The sequence below is a fragment of the Schistocerca cancellata genome, chromosome 2 (genome assembly GCF_023864275.1).
Source record: "Schistocerca cancellata isolate TAMUIC-IGC-003103 chromosome 2, iqSchCanc2.1, whole genome shotgun sequence".
NCBI lineage: Eukaryota > Metazoa > Arthropoda > Insecta > Orthoptera > Acrididae > Schistocerca > Schistocerca cancellata.
In genome coordinates, this window is record NC_064627.1 from 1,087,950,858 (window position 1) to 1,087,974,617 (window position 23,760).

Below are 23,760 nucleotides of genomic sequence, written 5' to 3' on the forward strand. Positions count from 1 at the left end.
AAGTATGTAGTAGATATACTCTTGTTGGTAGACGACATCCATGCAGATTTCGAAAATATTCACCAAAAACTCAACCCACCAACTACACCCTAAAATTAATTTCACTATGGAAACTGAGAAAGACAGTACCATTAACTATGTAGTTCTCACAATTGGAGAAATAATAATCACCACACATTACATATATATGGAAAGAATACTACTTTTTACAACATTATAAATGCCATTTTTCCATTTAATGATTATGATGAAATAAGCTCCCATTAGAAAAACAAGCAATTCAAAAAGAACTTAATACACTATGTTATGTAGCTTATACAAATGACTTTGACCCCAACATAACACAATACATAGCGAGATATGCCTATCTTGAGAATGATTACCCACACAGAAAATAAGATACGTACCAGCAGTCTACCTTTCTGGAGTCTCCAACAAAATTAATGCACTTCTTAAAGACGCAAATATTCAACTAGCCTTTAGAACTAATAATAACCTTTCAATAAAATTACGTTCCGCCACCACTAGAACATCGATTATGATAACCCAGGTATATATAAAATTAGATGTAGCAGCTGTAATACTTTTACAATGACCAAACAAGAAGAAATTTTAAAGTGAGATATTAGGAACACAATATAGATAGCGAAAATAATCAGTCGAGCTTCCTTCTTCAGTTGAAACATCAAAACCACACTGCTAATACGAACGAAAATACACTCCAAATTCTGCACAGAATACCAAAAAATTTTGCTTAAGAGAAGAACTGAACATCTATATACACACGATAAAATACCGACAAAGAATATTGAACGAGCAGACAGAATTTAGACACAAGTACTAGCTCAAAAACTTTATTGAAGATTTAGATCACGAAAATGAATAAATCGGAACTAACATATACATCAACCAGAGACAATCGTAACAAATTTTAGTTAGTAAAATAATATCGCTGTTCATCTGCGTACTCGTTGTAAACACATAGCGACGTAGGAGTGGAACTGTCAAATTAGTCACACCGTAATTAACGTTATATTTTTAATATATTAAGGTATTTACCGTCTTATTAAAACAGTGACAGTTCAGTTCACTAATGACGTAATATGGCCGTCACATCAGTTTAGACGTGAGTACAGTATTTGATATAAATGACATTCACATTTATACACGTTCTCACCAAAACTATTCGCAGGTACTTGACAATGGCGATAAATGCCGAAACAATCTGTTGTAAATAAATATTGGTTATTATAAGCAGATACTTTGGTGCATCTATTTTTATAATCATGTCGTTATCATATACATATTATGCTGCTGATCCTAAAGAAGAAATATCGAATCAAATGCTTTTCGGAAGTCAACAAGTACTGCTTCCACCTCATTGGCTTGATGCCTGAGTTTCAGGAAGCCGTTTGAGAAAAGACTGACCGATGTTTTCTAAACCCATACGTGTTGCTTGAGACATATGACTATGTTTCAGCTCACAAAATGTTCTAAGATTCTACAACTAATGGATGTCTGCGATGTTGAATGGTAGTTTTGTAGATCTATTCAGTCAGCCTTTTTGTAGACACGTGTGCGATGTGCCCCCTTGAAACTACATGTTTCAGGCACTATGCTCATTTTCAGACAGATTCACCGACGACAATTAAAAGTGAATTTATGATGTCATTTATTTACTAACGACAGAGCTATGGAAGATCGAACATGAAATGGACGCTAACAAGAGTATTTGTAAGCTAGTAGTTTGGGTTGAAAAATGTCAAGGATCCACCACGCTGTCTTTCAAATTACACAGTTTATTTGCGAATAAATTAATTTAAAACACAGCCTGGGGAATCATATCATTCTTCCTACTTACTGAGGCTATGGAACCCACCTAGAAGAAAATAATAATTGTTCAGTGAAGCAAAGTTTTAAAAAGAGTATGTTCATCGTGACAGATTTCATTGATCATAACTCTATTCTGTAAAACATGTACTGCAATTTATTCAATTTCTCTAATTTTAGGAAGTGCATTACAGGGTGGAGTCAATATTTATTACATTGTTACAACCGGCTTCGTTTACCAATCATATTCTCGGTATCTGTGTACAGAAAATAAGAGTGCAGATCAAACGGAAATGGATAGACTACATTCAATTTAAATGCGATATTGTATAAACTGATACTTAAAAAACGTCTTGTATTAGTTACGTGTCATGCTAATCTTTAACATGTCACTGTTATTCACACAGCCTTGTGTCTCATCACAGCATAAAAGTGACAAACCTCTTATTAATTTTTTAACTGAAAAAAATATTTTAAGTTGTTTATACCTTATTAAAGACAATGCAGTACACTCACCTCAGGGAGTGTCCAACAAGTAAAACGCAATGAAGAGGAAGTACAGAGGTAACGTGCTAGTTGTGAAGGCACAGTTAGAACTGATCATCAGATAAATCGTTAACAACTCCAAAAATATCAGACCAGAAATGTTTGGTATGAAACAATACAATCGAACGAGAATAAACGAAAATAGAGTTGTAGCTCAGCTTCATATAATCACTGTTGAAAGTTAATGAATAATGTGTATAGGTCACAGAGATTTATCATATAGAGTGATTTTCTAAATTTATGATTATAATAAAATTCATTGTACAAATAGAAATAATGTAAGTTACAAACGAGGTGACTATTCAATATATATTTATGCCTGTCATTTTTACAAAAGTGTGATATAAAAGATAAAAAGTAGTGGCATCTCAGAAACAGATATTTAAATATATGAAAATATGATTACATACATATTAATTAGTTCTACCGTGATGGATACAAACTTCAACATAAAATTCCTAGGATGTCTTCTAGATTGATTTGGGGTCAAAACAGGAGTCAGACAGGCCTGTCATCAACGCTTATCAACTTTGTTCTTGAAGAAAAAAAAATCGTGAAGACCTGGCGAACGAGATGATGGAAAGCGACTACAGCCCGATGAGAACTGGAATTAAATCGAAGGAAATCACGATGGACTATACAGCTTTTGCTGACGGCATTGACATACAGTAAGAAGACATAGAAACTGCTAGGATTCAAATTCAGCTGTTAAAGGAAATTGCCGAACAAATGGGCCTGCAGATATGATTTAAAAAAGACAGAAGTAATGACTAATTTCCAAGATGCGTCTGCAAAATTCCGAACGAAATATGGAAACATCAGTAGAATAGAAAAAATTTTATTATCTATGTGAGATCATTATGAAAAGCGCACTGTACCGGAATCACTTAAGGAATGAATGAATACGTAAACTTGAAATATCCCACCAATCTTTGCGCACGATCTACAACCAAAACTGTCTTTTACAGAACACTAATGTACCTCACTATAGAAATGTTATGACACCAGTAGTTTCGTACGCAGACGAAACCCTATGTTTAAATGTAAGTAGAGGCCTCCTCGAAGATCTGGAGAAGAAAGGCCTCAGAATTACTGAGATCATCACGAGATCTAATTACTAGACTTGCATTCACCAAAAAATATCCGAAAACGATCTCTACGGCAAAACAGAAGGGAAATGAAAGACGCAACCGGCATAAACGAATGGATAGGAACAGGTTGACCAAAAAGATCTTCCACCTTTTTTAATCATACCCCAAAACCCCTGATGTCCTGCTTTAGAAACACCAAAGAAGACCTATACCTCTACAAATCAAACCTGAAGGCACCGGTGAAAGGGATCTCTTCTGTAAAAAGACAGTAACGCTCGGGCTCCACCGAAATTAACGACCAAAACGGATACGCGGTGCCCCTCGGATAGAGGAACGTAAGAAAGTTTACTGACAAAGAATCAAGGAAATGTTGGTTTCAAAGAATGCAAAGTTCACAGCGAAATGTAACAAGACTTAATGTGGTCCTAGATGGCTTCAGCGAAATAATAATTATGTATACTTGCGTGTATGTGCAGGTAATAAAATTATGGAGAGTGAATGTTCATCAGCTTGTTTTCGCATTTTTAAATGTAACAGAACAATGGTCGACTTTGGATAACAGTGGAGTAATGACACTGTGACACATTTTACCCTGTCACATGCAGACTTTTTACGTAGAGACAGAAGTTAAGATGTCAATAGAGGGAGATTCAAGATTTGCATCTGTAAGGAATTCTTTTAATGAAAAATCCAGAAGGAATATAGTTGATCGGGGGGGGGGGGGGGGGGGGCACCCTGATCCAGGGTTTTCCTGCTTTGCTCTGATTTTGAGAGCCTGGACAAAAAGCCACAGCGGCGCTAATGACTGCCGGATCGTCGCCTTTGTTTGGCTGCGAGCGCAGACAATAGACTGATTACTGGTGGCGTTCCAGACTGAGCTTCGCCGGCCTGCAGTGGAGCAGAGGGCAGCACCTGCCTGCCGATGTTCACGGCTGAGCGTTTCACTGCAATCTCCTCGTCTTGTAGCATCGAATCATGATCACGAAGTGCTTTATCATCAACGATGTAGATTCTGTAGACCTGCATAGTGGTACTTCCGAGTGGAAACACATTTGTGGACTGTGTGTCCATATAAAGATGTACCATTTCACTGGATCAGACACCGACTTGCATATTACGCAGAGTATAGAGTAGCCTGAAGCCTTATTTCCTGTAGTTTCCTACCGCCTCTGGTAAGGCAGCAACTGCAGGAAGTTCGAATTGGTAGACTGTGCTGAAACGAAGTAGCAAATTAGGGATCTCGAAGGGAAGTTAGAAAATATGTGGAAAGTGAAAGCACTTTAAGAGAAAACCTGACAGAAGTTAATACTGTGAGGGTTCACCATTGCTGGAATGAAATCCTGTATAGAGGCAGAGGAGCGTGGAAGACATTGTGGCAGTTGAGGCAGAATCAGCAGAATGTATACAAATCTGTAGGTGACGTATTTGGGTCTCCCAATCTGAAGAGGGTTGGGGTGAGGATCCCTTGAGTCCCATTCGATGACCCCACTGGGACTCGGGATGATGGCTGTAGCTCTCCTGTGGCTAACATACAGTGAGCTCAGGATTGCAACTCTGGTTCTTGAGATTTAGCTTGTTGTCACCAGATAAGGGGACACACTTGCATTGAAGTAAGTACTGTTAGCATTGGTCATAGCTGTAGAACTCCTCAACAGCTGCACCAGTCGTTAAGATCAGGAATGGCCAGTAACAGATCTTCTCCAACAGCAGTGTAGATGTAGTACCATAGTTTACGGGTTTTGGGTGATTTTTTCCTGTTTTGTCTCATACTAGCTGCACCCATCCACTTGCTGGTGTCACTCAATTTGGCTAAACGGAAAAAAAGAAAAGAGGAACCACACGTTTCTAATATGTATAGGAATTGGATTTTTTCGCCCTCATCTCCCCCTCACTCCTATCTCCACCCATCTTCTCCACCCCCTCTCTTTGTCTATCTCCTCCCCCTACTCCTCTCTTTGCCCGTCTCCTCCTCCTCCTCCTCCTCCTCCTCACCTCCTCTCTCCAGCTCTTCCTATCCCCTCTCTCTGTCTATCTTCTCACTTCTTCTTTCTACGTGCATTCCCTCCCCCCATTCAGTGCAACTCATTCTCCCCCCCCCCCCACCTCTCTGACATGAGCCTTGTATGTTGTTATTGAAAATTCAGATTCTGAGGTATTACTCCACTTATAAGCCGATAACCCATAAATTTCCTGTTTGCTGATAATGATTCACTGTCATATATTTTCTATATACATTTATAAACATTTATAAAAATATATAACCTATATACACCCAAAAGTTTATTAAAGCAATGTGTACAAATTTGAAGTAAACTGTGCGAGTACTTTTTGAGGTTTATGGTTAGAATGTCTCCCCTTTGCATATTACACGTTTCTCTACACAGTAATTACATGTATGAAAATATGTGACCTACATCTCTCCGAATGTTCATTAGAGTATTGTGTAAATATCGATAGCAAATCAGCAAAAAACTTTTCTAGGTTCTTAGTAATAATATTTCCCATTTACACATTACATATTTCTTTATATATCATATATAATGAAATAAGCTTACAAAAACACAGTCATATTGGAATGCAGCGTTGTGTCCGACTTCCGAAGCAATCGGTCAAGAACTTTCCGCGATTTACGATTTTGAACAAAGGAACATTTACATCTTTATTTATATTGATGTAAATGTTCGTTTGTTCAAAATCTTAAATCTCCAAAAGCTCTTCTCCGATTTCTTTGAAATTTTGACATAATGATGCCTTCGAATACACCCATATATATTTTTATGTACCTATGGGAGCGCCATATGGCATATATACAGGTACAGGATGAGTGACTTAAGAGGTAACACCAATTTTATTTCGTGAACCGTTACACATATCGGTTTGCGGAAAATGTTAGAGTACCGAGAGGTTCGTTTGTTTTGTTTGGTTAATGTTTTTAGCGCTGGTTTCAACGGAGATACTGAGGCAAGTACGTGTTCTTCAGTAGAACTATATATATTTTTTATAACAGCATTCGATAGCTATTAAGAAGACAACTACAGTGAGACAGCGTTTGTTAAAGTGACGTCGAAACCGGTCGTCAAAAAATCGAGAAATATCGTAGGATGCGAAAGCACGGTGGCCGAAAACGGCGTTTGCGGTGCAAACACCGCCACCAGAGCTCTCGTGCTACGCTGTGTCAGAATGTCAACACATTTGCCCGTTTACTTGTGTGCACTGCAGGCCGCTCGTTTCTGCTTCAACATTCATTGCGTGCAGACATTAACACCAATGAGGAGAAGTTGGATATACTACTTATATGGTTCAAATGGCTCTGAGCACTATGCGACTTAACTTCTGAAGTCATCAGTCACCTAGAACTTAGAACTAATTAAACCTAACTAACCTAAGGACATCACACACATCCATGCCCGAGGCAGGATTCGAACCTGCGACCGGAGCGGTCGCTCGGCTCCAGACTGCAGCTCCTAGAACCGCACGGCCACTCCGGCCGGCACTATTTATATGTGGTGAATGTAAAAGAAATGCCGTTAAAACAGCACAGCAGTATAGCGCTATCTGTCCACATGGACAATGTCCGACACGCCAGGCAGCTGCAAGAATCGTTAAAACGTTGATGCAGACAAGCTGCTTGAACGTCAAAAAGAAGACAGGAAAGACAGAGAACATGAAGAAGCTGTTCTGCCTACGACACTAATGAATACGCACAGTGGTACGACACATATCGCCAAGGAATGTGGAATCAGCCGGCCGAGTTTCATTTGCATCCCGCATCGATAGAATTTCCATCCCTAACATCTGCCACTACATCAGGCGCTCGACGACCGTGATTTCGAACATCGTACAGAATTTTTCGGTTTGCTCTTCAGAAACTGAGAGACGTCCCTACATTTTTCTAACGTGTGCTCTTGACCGATAAAGCAACGTTTCCTTCCCAAGCTAATGGAAATTTGTGTAACATGCACTACTGGCTTCGTCAGATGCAACATCAACGACCGTCGAGTGTAAACGTATAGTGCAGCATCATAGGAAATTACCTTGTGAGACCTTATTTCATCTCAGGCATTCTAAATGGACATTCGTACGCACATTTTCTGACGAATATTCTGCCATTTCTTCTAGAAGAGTTGTCAAATGATGGTTCAAATGGCTCTAAGCACCATGGGACTTAACATCTGAGGTCGTCAGTCCCCTAGACTTAGAACTACTTAAACCTAAATAACCGAAGGACATCACACACATCCATGCCCGAGGCAGGATTCGAACCTGCGACCGTAGCAGCCGCGTGGCTCCGGACTGAAGTGCCTAGGACCGCTCGGTCACAACGGCGGGCTAGAAGAGGTTTCACTGAATATTCGAAAGTGTATGTGGCTGCAACACGATGGTTGTCCAACTCACTAGTCCCGTGTTGAAACGCTGGACACGACGAACTTCTGTTGTCAAATGGCCTGCTAGGTCCCCCGATTTGACTCCTCTTGATATCTTTCTTTGGGAAGCTATCGGAGATGCACTCAACGACGAAACCCCAACTATACCAAACGATATGTGTCGTCGAATCACCAGTGCATGCTCTACAATTTCTTCTGATGAAATTACATCTATTCATCGTCCTTTCAGCGATTGCAAATTTGCCTTTCAGTTCATGGTCAACAGTTTGAACACATGCTTAAAAAAGAAGAAAGTTATTTTTTTTAAGACAAAATGTATGTAATGTGATTTTGTCGGTTACCAAATCATTGTTAGTAAATAGCCTGTTTCATTTACGTGTGTACGAAATTGCATTGCAGTGTCACATAAGTCGACAGCCTGTACTGCACGTGGCTGGTAGTAATGTCATTAGGCGCTTACGTTTAGCATGAAACGACGTTTGACAAGGGATTTCAGATTGATTCCGTATTTCTGGATTTCTGGAAGGCTTTTGACACAGTACCACACAAGCGGCTTGTAGTGAAATTGCTTGCTTATGGAATATCGTCTCAGCTGTGTGCCTGGATTTGCGATTTCCTGTCAGAGAGGTCACAGTTCTTAGTAACTGACGGAAAATCATCGAGTAAAACAGAAGTTATTTCTGGCGTTCCCCAAGGTAGTGTTACAGGCTCTTTGCTGTTCCTTATTTATGTAAACGATTTGGGAGACAATCTGAGTAGCCGTCTTAGGTTGTTTGCAGGTGACGCTCTCGTTTATTGACTAACAAAGTCATCAGAAGATCAAAACAAATTGCAAAACGATTTGGAAAAGATATCTGAATGGTGCGAAAATTGGCAGTCGGCTCTAAATAACGAAAACTGTGAGGTCATCCACATCAGTGCTAAAAGGAATTCGTTAAACTTCGGTTACACGATGAATCAGTCTTATGTAAAAGCCATAAATTCAACTAAATACCTAGGTATTACAATTACGAACAACTTAAATTGGAAGGAACACATAGAAAATATTATGGGGAAGGCTAACCTGGACTGCGTTTTATTGGGACACTTAGAAAATGTAACAGATCTACTAAGGAGACTGCCTACACTACGCTTGTCCGTCCTGTTTTAGAATACTCCTCCACGGTGTGGTATCCTTACCAGATAGGACTGAAGGAGTACATCGAAAATGTTCAAACAAGGACAGCACGTTATCGCGAAATATGGGAGAGAGTGTCACAGAAACATTACCGGATTTGGGCTGGACATCTTTATAAGAAAGGCGTTTTTCGTTGCGACGGAATCTTCTCACGAAATTCCAATCACCAACTTTCGCCTCCGAATGCGAAAATATTTTGTTGACACTGACCTACATAGGGAGAAACGATCACTACGATAAAATAAGGGAAATCAGAGCTCGTACGAAAAGATATGGGTGCTCGTTCTTTCCGCACACTCGAGATTGGAATAATAGAGAATTGTGAAGGTGGTTCGATGAACCCTCTGCCAGGCACTTAAATGTGATTTGCAGAGTATCGATGTAGATGTAGATGTTAACAAGACTATTTAGTGTGCGGTTTACAGGCTGTCAGCAAACTATTTTTAATAAAATATTTAGTTCAACCAATGTATCCCATGTCAGTTTTCCAACAGCATGTATTTTACCTATAAGAAGCACACAGTAACATATAGGGAAATATATGCCGAATCACCCTTCTAACATTTAGGTATTTAATAGAGCAATAATTACGCAACCTGGTCCGAGACGCCTGCTTAGAGGTGTTTTCACCGTGCTGTCACATTCTAGGATCTTTCTCGAATTTTTTTATGACGGGTTTCAATGTCAGTATTAAGAAACGCTACATCACGCTAACTGTCTTCTCATGAGCTATCGAATGCAGTTATGAAAGTATACGGTTCTAGTTAAGAAAACTTATTTGCTGCAATATCTCCGTTGATACCAGCGCTAAAAACATTAACGAAACAAAGCCATACGTGCCCCTTGACGCTCTAACATTTGCCGACAACCACGTTTCGATATGTGTAATCGTTCAGGAAATAAAATGACTGTTACGTCTTACGTGACTCACCCTTTGTATAGTACATATTGGACTTTTATTTTATATACATTTAATATACATTTATATACCATATGGCGCTCCAGTGGGTACATAAAAGTACGCGCATATTCGAATGTAACGTTGTGTCAAGATTTCAAAGCAATCGGTGAAGAACTCTCAAAGATATACAATTTTGAACAAACAAACATTTACATTTTTATTTATATAGTGTTAATTTCACCAATTATTGTAAACACTTAAATGCCTTACAAATAAGGAAAGAAATGTTTAATCACATTTGTATGCAACTTTCCATAGCTGTGTGGAAATACGTGCTGCGTCAGATTCCAGGACATCAGTGTCAAGATTGTAAGCAATAATAAACAAATAAAATGACTATCTTCTCTTTTGTTCAGTAGTTTTGAATACGTACTGCAGTGTTTCGATAAAATTAAATCTAATTAATTCCCCAATTAAAAACGTTTTCTCCGGCCAACTACTAACTAGCCCGATGCCTCCTTCGGTAGAACCAGAGGTAAGGAGTATGTTAGTTGGAAACTGCGACTTGCTGACCGGATATGAAGAGACGCCCCACCTATAAGTAGTGTAAACACACCTGTACTAACCGCCGCCGACCGGGGTGGCCGCGCGGATCTAGGCACTACAGTCTGGAACCGCGCGACCGCTACGGTCGCACGTTCGAATCCTGCTTCGGGCATGGATGTGTGTGATGTGCTTAGGTTAGTTAGGTTTAAGTAGTTCTAAGTTCTAGGGGACTGATGACCTCAGAAGTTAAGTCCCATAGTGCTCAGAGCCATTTGAACCAACTAACCGCCGCCGTGGTCCTGTGTGCTGACTGGCCAGCTAGGAATGTCCGGTTGCAACCTATCGGTGACAAAGCGGGCCGCAGCGGCAGCAACCGCGGTGCACAAAACGGCCGCCAGGGGATGGGACGGCGCTGCGGGCTGCTGAATCTTTCAGCGCCACCGCACTGCGTAGCCTCTGGGTTTTTCATGAAGCGCTCCAACTCTGAGCTATTGCTGCCTGCTGCCTGTTTGTTTACACGTGTCCTGCTAAATGACTCACTCTCTCTCAGTAGAAAACCACTGGTCGATTATTAATCGCCCACTCATTATTCATTAAACGTAAAACTGACGACGAACTGAATTCATCATTAATGGAAGGGAAAATGTTCTATCTTGTGTGCCTATCTTTCCCTGAGGCATGGAAATGGGGACCTGTCAAGCCATTACCTGAAAAGAACGTTCCCACAGCACCCTCTCATTAGACATGTGTTTGCTCTACTCTCTTTTCTTTCCTTTTTTTTTTTTTTTTTAACTTTCGATGATCGCGAATTTGAAGCCACAGGGAAAATCAAAAAGGGTTTTATTTGTAGCATTTACCTCCACCCCCAGATACTTCTCTACATAGTTGTCACTATAAGTTAAACATTTTGTCGTAACATGGTAATAACTTCCCAGTACCATCCTCATAGAAGGCAAACATCTACGATATCTCCCAATTCTCTAAGCTGGTCTGCAGCTCGTTGTCCACGCAAAAAATTCTGTCATGTTCATGTGCATGAAGAGATGAAAATCAGAGGGCTAAGTCTGTGTTGTATGGTGGTTGAACGAACACTTCCCATAGAAAACGCTGTAGGATCGTCTTTATTGCCCTGCAGTGTATGGCTGAGAAATGTCATCAAGAAGAAAATGCACGACAGTCACGCTATGTGGGCTGCATGAAATCAGGCGAAATATCTCAGCGATCACCTCACACTTTACAGGGGAAGCTTTTTTTTGGCATCTTTACGTCCTCACTGTGCGCTCATAACTGATAAGTGTCATGTAGCGGGATATACAGGCATACTAGAGACACTGCACGGCATATCTATGCAAAGCTTCACTGAATTTTCACTGTGGGTGTAATTTCACAACCAATCGGAGGCTGAAACAAGTAGCCCTAGTACTAGACGAATAGCTAACAGGATTCACAAACAACGCAGCACAAAATTTGTTTTAATAGAAATAACAGATGACCTGAAATTTGCTGTGAATAGAAAAGAGGCTACTATCCTCTTCTTATACTTCAGAAAAGCCTCTGATACTGTCGACTTCGACATTTTACTTGCAGAACGCCTTTTATTGTTATTGTTGCTGCAAGTCACCTCGGCGGACAATAATATTTTGGGTAAATATTCCCCCTCTCTTACCCCGTCCGTTTAGAATGTAGCCACTGATGACGACTAACCAATAGCGGTAGCAGGCATTTCAACCAATAACACTTCTCCAGCATAAGTGTGGAATAGTGCCTGTCTATCCAATGACGATGGACCGCCAATGGTATCCACAGGAGATGAGCTACCAACGCCCCTTCTTCTGCATCAGAGCGGGAATATTAGCCAATGACTGTGGCCCACCAGTGGTAGCCATTTGAATTTTAACCAATACTATCACTTCTGCAGCACGTACACCAGAAAACTCCCCCTTTATAAGTGGACGCGACACTCGTCTCTGACAGTGTTCTAGCAGTAGTGGACACCAAAAATCCTGATGAAGATCCCAGCAGAGGGGTCGAAACGTCGAACATTTTAGAAGAAACATCACGCGGCCTAATAACCCAGAAGATTTTAACTTCAGTGACAACGGCCACGAAAGCCTGCAGACTTACATACATTGTTATTGTTGATGTTGTTGTTGTTGTTGTGGTCTTCAATCGGAAGATTACCTGTCCTGTGCAAGCCTCTTGATCTCTGAATAGTTATTGAAACCTACATTCTTCTAACTCTGCAGCTGTATCTTGGCCTCCCTCTACGACTTTTACCCCTCACCTTCGCCGCACTTCCCCCCAACACTAAATTGGTGATCCATTGATGTCTCAGAAAGTGTCCTGTGAAGCAATCCCTTCATGTAGTCAGGTTGTGCCACAAATATGTTGTCTCCCGAATTGTATTCAGTACCTCCTCATTAGTCACATGATGTACACATCCAATCTTCAGTATTCTTCTGTAGCATCATATTTCAAAAGTTTCTATTCTCTTCTTGTCTAAACTGTTTATGCTTCATGTTTCACTTCCATACATGGCTACACGCAAAACAAATACCTTCAGAAAAGACTTACTAACACTTAAGTCCATATTCTCTTCCTCAGACACGCCTTTCTTGCATTGCCAGTCTACATTTCACATACTCTCTGCTTCGACCATCAGTTATTTCGCTGCAAAAATATCAAAACTCATCGCCTGCTGTAAGTGTCTCCTTTTCAAACCTAACTCCCTCAGCATCATCTGATTTGATTCGATTACATTCCATTATCTTTATTTTTCTTTCTCTCTCTTTCAATTGCCGAACTTGTTGTTTTTGTATTTTGACATAAATGTCATCAAGGAGTGTGACTGAATGAAATTTAAAATCTTTATTTGACACCACAAACGGTCGTCATGCCACAGTACTAAACCAAAGAAATTTTTAAAGTGTTACATACCCAGTTTCAGCTTTGAAAATGACGACTCTGAGCGTTGAAACTAGTTAAGTAACCTTTCAAAAAAAATTCATTGTTTTAGCGTTGTGGCTTGACGACCATTTGTGGTGACCAGTAAACAATTTAAACTTGTTGTTGTTGTTGTTGTTGTTATTGTGGTCCTCAGTCAGTAGACTGGTTTGATGCAAGTATCCACGATTCTCTATCCCGTGCAAGCTCTTCAGTTTAGAAGGCAACATTTCTCGTCAAGTGCAGTGCACTGGCTTCGCCATCAGTGCCTCATGTCCGACACCATAACGTCACAATGGAGGCAGATAGTATCAGGCGTCCCACAGGGTTTCATTTCATGTCAATGACGAGTCATCAGTCTTCTCCTACTGCTAGTACCACAGGAATGCTGATGACCTCCAGTTATCAGTCAAGTTGAAGACAGCTATCGAGCATTTCAATAATGATACGGGTGAACTATCGAAATAGGTACGGAATGTAGGGTTAAAGCTCAACCCTACCAAAACCCAAGCCGTCCTAGTTTCTCATTCTAGGCTCCTCTGCCGGAAATACCGGCATCCCTTATGTCTTTCACCCTAAATGAGACACCAATATCAACTTCTCTCCCTCAGCAAAGAACTTAGGAGTACTACTAATGAGAAGGTAAATTGGGCTGAGCACGTAGCTGTAATGTGCAAGAAGGCATCAGCATTTCTCCATGCCCTACAAAAGTATAAAAAACTCTCCAGTTTCCATCTCAGAATAAATTTATACAAGCATCATGTATACTTCCAATGGTTGATTACAACGATATTATCCTGCAGGGTCTTGCTCAAGATAGTTCACGATGACTGGAACTGGTGATGAACGCCTACGTTCGATATGTTTGTGTCGTTCTACTTTTTGGTCATATTTCGCCATCTTACACTTACAGAGGTGACCGTACACTCCGTCTTCTCTACCGTCTTATTAACGTACACCGTCCCCCATATATCTCTTCGACCTTAACCCTTGTGCCTGAACAAGATGGCAGAAACATCCGATCAGAGCCATATTCTTCCTGTCCCACTCCATCGCGCAGCCGCTTCCACAAATTCTTTTCATTGTCAGGAGCCAGACTCTGGAATGACCTCCCTCATTATATCAGATAAGGGAGTAAATTTCCAGCTGCGAAAGCCAGTTACTGACAAATCTACTGAAGTAATAATTACGTGTACCTTTGTCCCTGCACCCACTCGTTACCCAATTACTTCCTTCTTTCCAACCAGATCTTCCCCATTTCCCAACACTCTTAGATGGTGCAGTATACCAAAATTTCTCTCCATCAGAACTCGTTCTGTCAGAAAATATCACTACATTTTGTATCTGCCACTAACACCACTAACACTGCATTAATAGCAGCAGCACCAGCTGTAGTAGAAGAAATAGTAGTAGTAGTAAAAGTAACAGTATTGCTAGTATTAAGTCTATTAGTTCTTAGTCAGTATTATCCATTCATATTGTCTCTACATAAATTCAAATCATTATTAATTCTATATTACTACCATTGATCATATTGAAATTATTATTATTTCTTAGGCAACTATAATGTGAAAATTACTGAACCTGTCAAATCCGGTGAAACAGGCCCTAATCTTATCTGGTTAAATCCGTACATATTATAGAAATTGAGGTTGGGCGCCTTGCCACGGTTCGCGCGGCTCCCCCCGTCGGAGGTTCGAGTCCTCCCTCGGGCATGGGTGTGTGTGTTGTCCTTAGCGTAAGTTAGTTTAAGTTAGATTAAGTAGTGTGTAGGCCTAGGGATCGATGACCTCAGCGGTTTGGTCCCATAGCAATTTACCACCATATACCATTATAGAAATTGATGTATGCGTGCGTGTATATATATTCCGCACCTCCTCCTAAGCCGCTGGACCAATTTCAACCAAACTTTGTACACAGCTCCCTTATTGTCAGACGCCAATTGCTGTGGGGTTAAGTGTCACCTACCTAACACAGTTCAGGAGATATAACGTCATAAATACTGAGCTGCGTGAAAAACTGCCTCATTGTGCATGACGTTTAAATTTATTGCTTCTGTGCCACTAACTCTACTCGCAACACATTTTGCAGACATTATGCCACTAAATGTACATACAATATTGAATCATTGTACAACACGTAGTTCAAGAGATATGACGTCATAAACGCTGCGATGCATGAAAAAATGCCACATCATGCACAAAGCCTTATAACATTTCTTCTTCATTACTAAGACACATCAACAGCCGAGTCAACTTTAGGAAATCTCTGACACCTAGCAGCACTTTTGACAGCTTTCAACTATCAAGCGTAAACTGCTGTGCAAAAACATTAGCCCTCTATAGGGCTATGAAGAAGCAGTCCACAGAAACGTTTAAAAAATCACCCTATAGGCTTGCGAAACGACTGCGCCCAGCGTACAGAAACTGTTTCATAATTTCAAGCATGTTTTCACGAATATATGGAAATAAAATTCTCCGATATTACTCTACAAACACAGTCATTTTTTAGTTTAGCTTCCAACAGAAAATTGGCGAAGTGAATACTACGGCAATACCGGGTTTGTCATTCAATAAACAAATAAACGTAAAATATTTCTCCTTTCACAGTGGTTATTCTGTGAGCTACATGGTGTTTATTTGATCAGTATCTGAATCCCCATGACATAAATATGTAGCAAAGCAACAACTTCTGCATCTACGCCTGCAACGCTTTTGCTCCTATCTGGCGTTATCGAATAATTTTTTTTTTTTTTTTTTTTTTTTTTTTTTTTTTTTTTTTTTCCCCCTTCCGGCAGTGGGACGCAGTGCACGGATGTGGCTCATCTGTGTCAAATGGGTTTCCGTGCAGCCTCGCATTCTTTTCCTGAAAATATTGTTCATCGAAAACACCTGAGAATATTCCTAAATAAGTCTTATACAAGGCTGATTTTAGATTACAGTAGTGGACGCACACCTGAATTAAACTTCGCTTAATTATCTATCACTCTCAGGCATATGTGCATAGTGCAGAGAATCGTACGACCATTCGGACTTAAACGAGTTACTAAAGTTAAATTCTATCAAGCCCCATCAAAGACACTGAAGCACCAACTAATGTAAGTCCCAACTGCTTTTAGCATACGGAGCCCAGCATCGATCCTAGGGCTACACCCCTTCAAAAGAGTTCCAGTATCGCGAATTGCTCATCATGCACCAAACACCAGGTCCCTCCAAAAGTTCATGTTCTGAATTTAGAAATCCTCAAGAGAAATACTTTATCAACGTGGCTAAGCTGCCACCCAAGCCAACACAGTACCTCAGACAAACGCTTATCGTACTATATATATTCGTGTCTCGGAATTAATACGCTTTAACCCCAGCATGGCTCTCCAACTACCACTGTCCACATTCACCACACTCAAAAAGTGCATACTCTTGAATAACACATGATATTTAAAAATTATGTGATATGCGTGTTTAACTTCTAAACAAATCGACTCTAAACACTGCATATCTAATTTGAATGCTGTGTGAGCTACCGTGATTTGCAGCATTTGCACAGCTAAGACTGCGTGAATAGCGAAACTATGTCTTAATTTAATGCGGACACTTAAGTAGCGCACCTTCCCTACGGGAAAAATCCCTCTCTTCTCATTTATGGAATCAGAATGGATGCAACTCTTCTGGTTCTCGCTTAACTGATGATATTAACAACACGCATTTAGCGTGATCTTACTTTGTTCCTCATTTTACATAAAGCAAAGGCATTTATATTCGTTGTAATAACTGTGCATTCATAATAGCGCATTCTGCTTAGTGTAGCATTCTGTTAATTACGTAGCTTCAAAAACGTAATTAAATTTGGTAGTTAGTGACGGCTTCCTCTTCAGATAAACAAACGTATTGTCGGAGAACTACCTGAGTAGCACCATGGCGTAGTTCTTATGATACTAAACTGTTGCACAGCGGGTCGTGAGTTCAAAGCTCCTCGGGACTGTGCAATTTTAGTTTCTATTCTCGGTTCGAGTACATTCTAGAAGTACCCACAAATGTCAAGAAACATTGTACTCGAATGTTCTGTAACTGTATACATGCTGTATGTGTTCTGGCCAGAGGCAGTTTGCTTCGCGCACTTGTATGTGCTAGTACTGAATAAGCCTTCGTTAAGTGAAGTTAGTGTTTGTCATTCATCTAATTACACCTTCGTCTGTAAGTGGAGTTATTTGTAGATAACTCTCACCAACATCTATCTGTTGACACTTCGCCGACGGTTACACCAATTTTATTAACAGAGTTAAATAATTTCAAAGCGTGATGCTGAAAAATAGTCTTTAATTAGCAATAGGTCTGGAACTACTTGGGGTGTTAGAGACCTCTGTAAACCCGTAATTCCATTTCACCACTATCCTTAATTTGAGGTTTTGTGCTCACGCATAACAATATGTCGCCAGGAAAGTGTTTCACCTAATTACATTACACGACTTCAGTAACAACTAAACTCTGCGAACCAGTATGGAGTGCATGGTAGAGGGTGCTTTCCACTGTGCACATATCAATGTTTCTTCCTGTGGAAGACGGGAAGAAAGACTGCTTGAAAACCTCTGTGCGACTCAGAGCAGTATGATTTCGATCTCTTTGTCTCAACAGAATTGATTCGTAGGGGGCTGTTTAATATACCTACATTCGTCACTTTCTAAGTACACTTCCGCACGATAAATGTCGTTTATCTGCAAGTGACTGCTGGTTCAGACTTTTGAGTATTATCGTTCAACTGTCTCGTGAGTCTAGAAATTACCGATATTTTAACAGTGAAACACAGTGTTTATCCATCCACTTCCCAGAAGAAGTGCTCAACAAGAAATTAGAAATGTCATTTCGAAATCTTCTGGAAGAATGATGCGGTACCAATGCCACAAGACCATTAACATCATCACCCGCCATTGAATACGAGGTCGCTAACACACTCCTGTGAGGTGGCGGTCGACTCACGTTACGTTTCTAATCACGTTATGGTGCGACTGAACTCGTATTGAAGAGGACGATGTTTCAAATCACCTTCTGGCAACCCGGCTTTTGTTTTCCAGTGATTTCCCAAAGTCGCATTGCCGGGATGTTCCTCTGAAGGGGCACCGCCCATTCAAAACTTACTTTTCGGTTTTTAATGCCCATTGTGGTAGGAAAACTGAACTGAAAGAACTTCTGTTAAGTATCTAACGTGTTTAAAATAAATTCTAGTGGGGTAGGTTCAAGGGAATGATAAACATCTGCGTTCACCTCCAGTCCAATTTCCTTCCATGCTGCCTTAGAAATTAGAATGAGCTATTAAATCTCGGCGCAGTTATTAATAGTTGAACATGGTGAACGGAAACAATTTTAATTGTTAAGTGCCGGAAGGTCGTTTGGAGTAGACTAGCGGTTTGCTTCACTATCAGTGAGAGGAGATTCGCCTGAGTCACAAAGACGTGATCAACTAGACAAAAAAAAAGTGAACAGCTAAAACTAGATCACAAACAATGAATGATTACCAAAACGTTACAAGGCAAAGTATGGTCCCCCCAACACAATGGCTCTTCGCGATAGTTAGTTTCTAATCCAATCCGAGAGGGTAAAAGCTCGTTAGATCTTAAAATTCCAATCGCCGCAAGGCTTACAACTTTGCATCACTCTGTCTCTTTCACCACTGGCCGTCTTCGTCGTCCCTAAAACTGCTCTCGGTCGCAGGTAGAGGGGGGAGGGGGGGGGGAGATATCCGATGGATCTGAAACACTCCAACCATTGGGTGCGCGAGGCTATGCATTTCTCTGCACTTTTTACGTCTTGCATTTTTATCTCATATCCAGATCTGGCTCTCTGTTTTGATTGATGTGGAGAACTTTTCGTTGGAGTGTAAACACGCCTGTGGTTCAGTCATCTCCCTCACGCAAGCACCTCTCTGTCACGTGTGAAGTAACACACTCTTTCAAGTGATGGGGAGAAACTTACGTTAAAGATTGCTATCTTCCTCACACAAGGTATGTCTCTGTCGCACTCTTCCGAGCTGGAACAGGTTTTGTTAACAGCCAAGAAACCCAAATTAACTACTCACCCGTCCCGGATATTCCCTTCCCCTACCACGATGATTGGTTATGTCCAACTAGGGACCCAATGTCCCAACTACTGTCGCACATAGAATAAGGAATCAGGGAACTTAAATGAATTAAAATTCTTAATTTGACCCGTCTTCCTTCCAGCAGGCCATAGATCATATTTTTCAAGGTAATTTTAGCACGTCAAACTCTGTACGGCACCACCAACATGACGGACTGTGGACAAATTTCATCAATATTTAAACGACAGGCATCAACAGTACTCATTTTCTCACCCACTTCTTAACTGATCCGAGTTTGTGCTTCGTCTTCGTCATCGGGGTGGGGGAGATGTTAAACTATAATTTTCATCCTTTTTTTTTACTTATCCTAGTGGTGGAAGGAAGATTCGCGGCCATTGTTTACATTGCCCCAGATTAATGGATTAAATTTCAAACCTCTCCGCAGTTTCCTGGAGTGAGCTCGTGTGACAGTTGTGACATGATGGTGATGATTTTTCTGTCAGATGGGATCATTAAGCTCAACAGTCTCCTTGGTGTTATTGTAGAGGAAGAGATTTTGTGCCAAATCGAGTATCACCTTCTCGTTCGTTATTACATCACACTATACACGCACTAATTATTCCCTACACTGAAGGGGTAGTACCTAAGACACAAGTTTAAGAGAGTGCGCTGGCAAAGAAAAACTTTTCCCTTTTTGCAACTCAGTCTACCTCTTCGGGTCTCCCAGCCAACAATAACGCACCACTCTTTCCTTTAACATCATGGAGTACACTCCTGAAAGTCTGCGTCTTCCAAAATGTTGGACACCTTAGTGAACTGCACGTGGTGTTTTCTGGTACGTGTGCAGCAGGAAATGAGCATCAGAAAATTGAGACGGATGGCCTCTGACTCTTGATTAGCTTTTGATAGTGTCATTTCGCTTGTGTTGGACAGTGCGTGATCTGCGTGAACGCCAAGGCGACGATGCAGACATCGCCATGCGGGCACCGGGTGGTGTGCCGCAAGTGCTTCGTCAAGACCATACAGATGGCGGTCTCGCAGCGCCTGCTGCCGCTGCGCTGCGTCATCTGCAGGGCCAAGATCCTGCGCCTCAAGCAGAGCGGCGGTGGTGGCGGGGGCGGCTCCGGCTCGCTGCACCACCATCACCATCACCACCACCACCCGCACCACCCCCAGCAGCAGCCGCAGCACCAGCAGCAGCAGCACCCCGCGGCCTACGGCGCCGGCCTGCCCTGGGGCGTCATGCCCAGCTCCGCGTCGCAGTACTCGGTCGGCAGCTCCGTGCCCAACTCCGAGTCGCTCTACTCCATGACATCGGGCTCGTCTTCCCTCTCAGGTCAGTCGCCGCCCTACCCTCTCCCGTACTGTTCTGACTGCTTCTGCGAGGCCCCAGTCAGCAGAAAAATTATGTAGTGCCAGTCCTGTCTTATTAGCTGTGCGCCAGACCACTGAAAATACAGGATACGAGAGACGATCGGAAAGTAATGCACAATTTTTTTTTCTCACTTGGAATTGCAGCTGGCATGTTGAAATTTCACGAAGACATAGTATGACGTTTCCACTACAGGAAGAATTTTGTTTCCACGTACAGCTCTACTGAGAAAAGCCTGAACTATGAAACAAACATGGCCCACATGTTAGTGTCGTCAAATTCTGAAGATCAGCGAAGTGTAGTTCGATATTTTTCGGCCAAAGGGTATAAACCGAGTGCAATTGACAGGACATGTGTGGCGTGTATAGAGGCGACTGTATGGAGTTCAAATGGTTCAAATGGCTCTGAGACTATGGGACTTAACATCTGTGGTCATCAGTCCCCTAGAACTTAGAGCTACTTAAACCTAACTAACCTAAGAACATCACACACATCCATGCCCGTGGCAGGATTCGAACCTGCGACCGTAGTGGTCCCGCGGTTCCAGACTGAAGCGCCTAGAACCGCACGGCCACACCGGCCGGCCTGTATGGAGTGTAGCAGTATCCAGATGGTGTGCATTCTTCCAAGACGGCAATGTGAATATTAGCGATTTGTTGTAAATTACTCGTACATTAATGGCGAGAGACAAGGGGACTCACCGAAATCTGCACCCCTATCGTGAGAGACAAGAGGACTTACCGAAATCAATCACTTGAAAAGCTTTGATGTGAGCTGTAACTTCGAATTCGCTCCAGACCCTAGCGTTCAACTACCTTCTCTTGTCTCGGTTTTTGAGGAAGGAAGGACTACCATTCCTCGAAACATATTCAAATATCTCACTGGAAGTGTCCCAGAACAATTCAATACGCCTTAAAGACGAAGGTTGGTCATATCCAGCATGATTGTCCACTATTATGTTGTACTGGTTACTAAAAAAAGAAAAAAAAGAGAAGAAAAGAAAAGGTTGAAAATGTGGGAAGAAATGGTCAATAAAAAGGGGTTTTAAAATCGTTAATGGCCGTGAAAAAGGGAAAGAATGAAATGCAAATCGGACTTCGTATTACAGAAAAGCTATCGGATTTCGTGATTCGGAAAAACTAATGTTGGGGTGGTCCTTGTGGCGTTTCTGAGCAAAAGTCAAACCAATTTCCACTACAAAAATTATTTGAAAGGGAACAAAATGTGATAAACAGGGGGAAATGGCGTAGATAAGAGTTCATTCTTTACCATGTTAACATGTCTTCTCTCGTGTAAAAATCTCCTGCTTCATTTCTGCGTGGAAAGTCGTAGCTGCTCCGAAATCTTGCAATAAACTTCATTGTCCAGGAATTACTAATGTATACAAATTAAAACCATCTTGATATTGGATGCAATGTATTTTGCGTTGCTGCTTCAATCCTCCAAATTTCATACAAACTTTCACAATACGTCTGCACATTAATAAGTTTTTTCGTCTTGATTTTCGTCTTGATCCGACCAAGAGTAGCTAATAAGTGAATAAGCTTCCGCTCTCAAAAGACAAGAGCGGGTAGAAAACAAAAAGAGTTACCATTTTTGTACCTTCATTTTCTTATATATTTTCTCTGCCGTCGAGCGCTCATACAGCTGCGACGGTATAATTTATATCTGAGGGAACGAGTGTAGCGCGGCAAAATTCGAAGTCCGTTACAAGATGTCCAGATACTTCTGACCAGATAGTGTCTACTACTCTTGTAACAGCTATGGAAACAGATATCATATGAGACAGTTAGTCGACTTGCGTGATCTAATAGATACAAATTTACTCGAACAGTGAAGTATTTAATGAATCCTTTTATTTCACGAAATTCTGCTATAATGCATTCAGGAAAATCCTGACCACTTATCCGATCTGAGGTGTTGGTGTAGCCACGTCAGCCGAACGCGTGAACACACGCTCAAACGAGAATTCGTAGTACAGTATCATGAAACTAATAATGAAACTGCCAACGCCACGATCCCTGAAAGAGTACAAGCGACAATCTGTCAAACATATATTTTCATTCAAGAGAGAAGCAAAATTTAATAATACGTGCTACAAATACCAAGTAAAATAATAATTAGGTAGAACCCAGTAGAGATAACAGATTTATATGAGAACCTATGATACTGAATAAAAATTTCCTCCCAAATTTTCTCATTGTTTATCCGCATTTCCCTTGCCGTTTATTGTGCTGAATGCAAGGTTCCTGATACATCATCATCAAAATCATCATCAACCATATATGGATGAACGCCTCCTCTATATCTAACTTTTACCAGTCAAAACTGGTAACACAAACTCAGTAAAATTTACCCTTCCATTTATTTTATACAAAGGATGCGAGACACTTTTACCCTAGTCACCAAATCGTTAAATAAGTTCAGTATTAAATTGCAGCAGTTTTCTTTTTATATGTAAATTATATATTACTGTAGTTTTGCGTAACAGATTTTCTAGTCTGCTATCAACTTTTCTCAAAGAAATTCATCTAATCATTGTTGAAGTTTACCTGCAGTAGAAGCAGACAGTAGAACATCTTCAGCAAAACGAAATTAATACAGGTATGTTCCATTATCACGTAATCCTTCTTTATTTTCCCAGGTTAAGGATCTGAATATTACTGAGCACAATTTCAGTGATACGGAATCTTCTTCACTCTCCTCTTTGTGTTCAGAATTTCACTGCAGTCGTATGACTAATGTAAGCTGTAGAATTGAAGTACGAGTATCTTCAGTATATTAACATAGCTCAAATCAATATTTTTTTTTAAATTAAGGACTGTCAGTACAGACTGTTTTAAGATTCAATCAAAAACTTTCTTTGAGAATCCCAGACGGTATGGCAATTCATACTCATT

General features: G+C 40.9%; 1 protein-coding gene across 1 annotated transcript in view; it reads left to right on the plus strand.

The window, feature by feature from the left end:
• LOC126163095 (fl(2)d-associated complex component-like) overlaps window positions 1-23,760 on the plus strand; it is a 563,925-nt gene that overhangs the window by 494,575 nt on the left and 45,590 nt on the right. Inside the window, exon 3 of the mRNA XM_049920012.1 lies at window positions 20,422-20,824. Coding sequence (XP_049775969.1) covers window positions 20,422-20,824 — 403 coding nt within the window. The remainder of the gene's footprint in view (window positions 1-20,421; window positions 20,825-23,760) is intronic.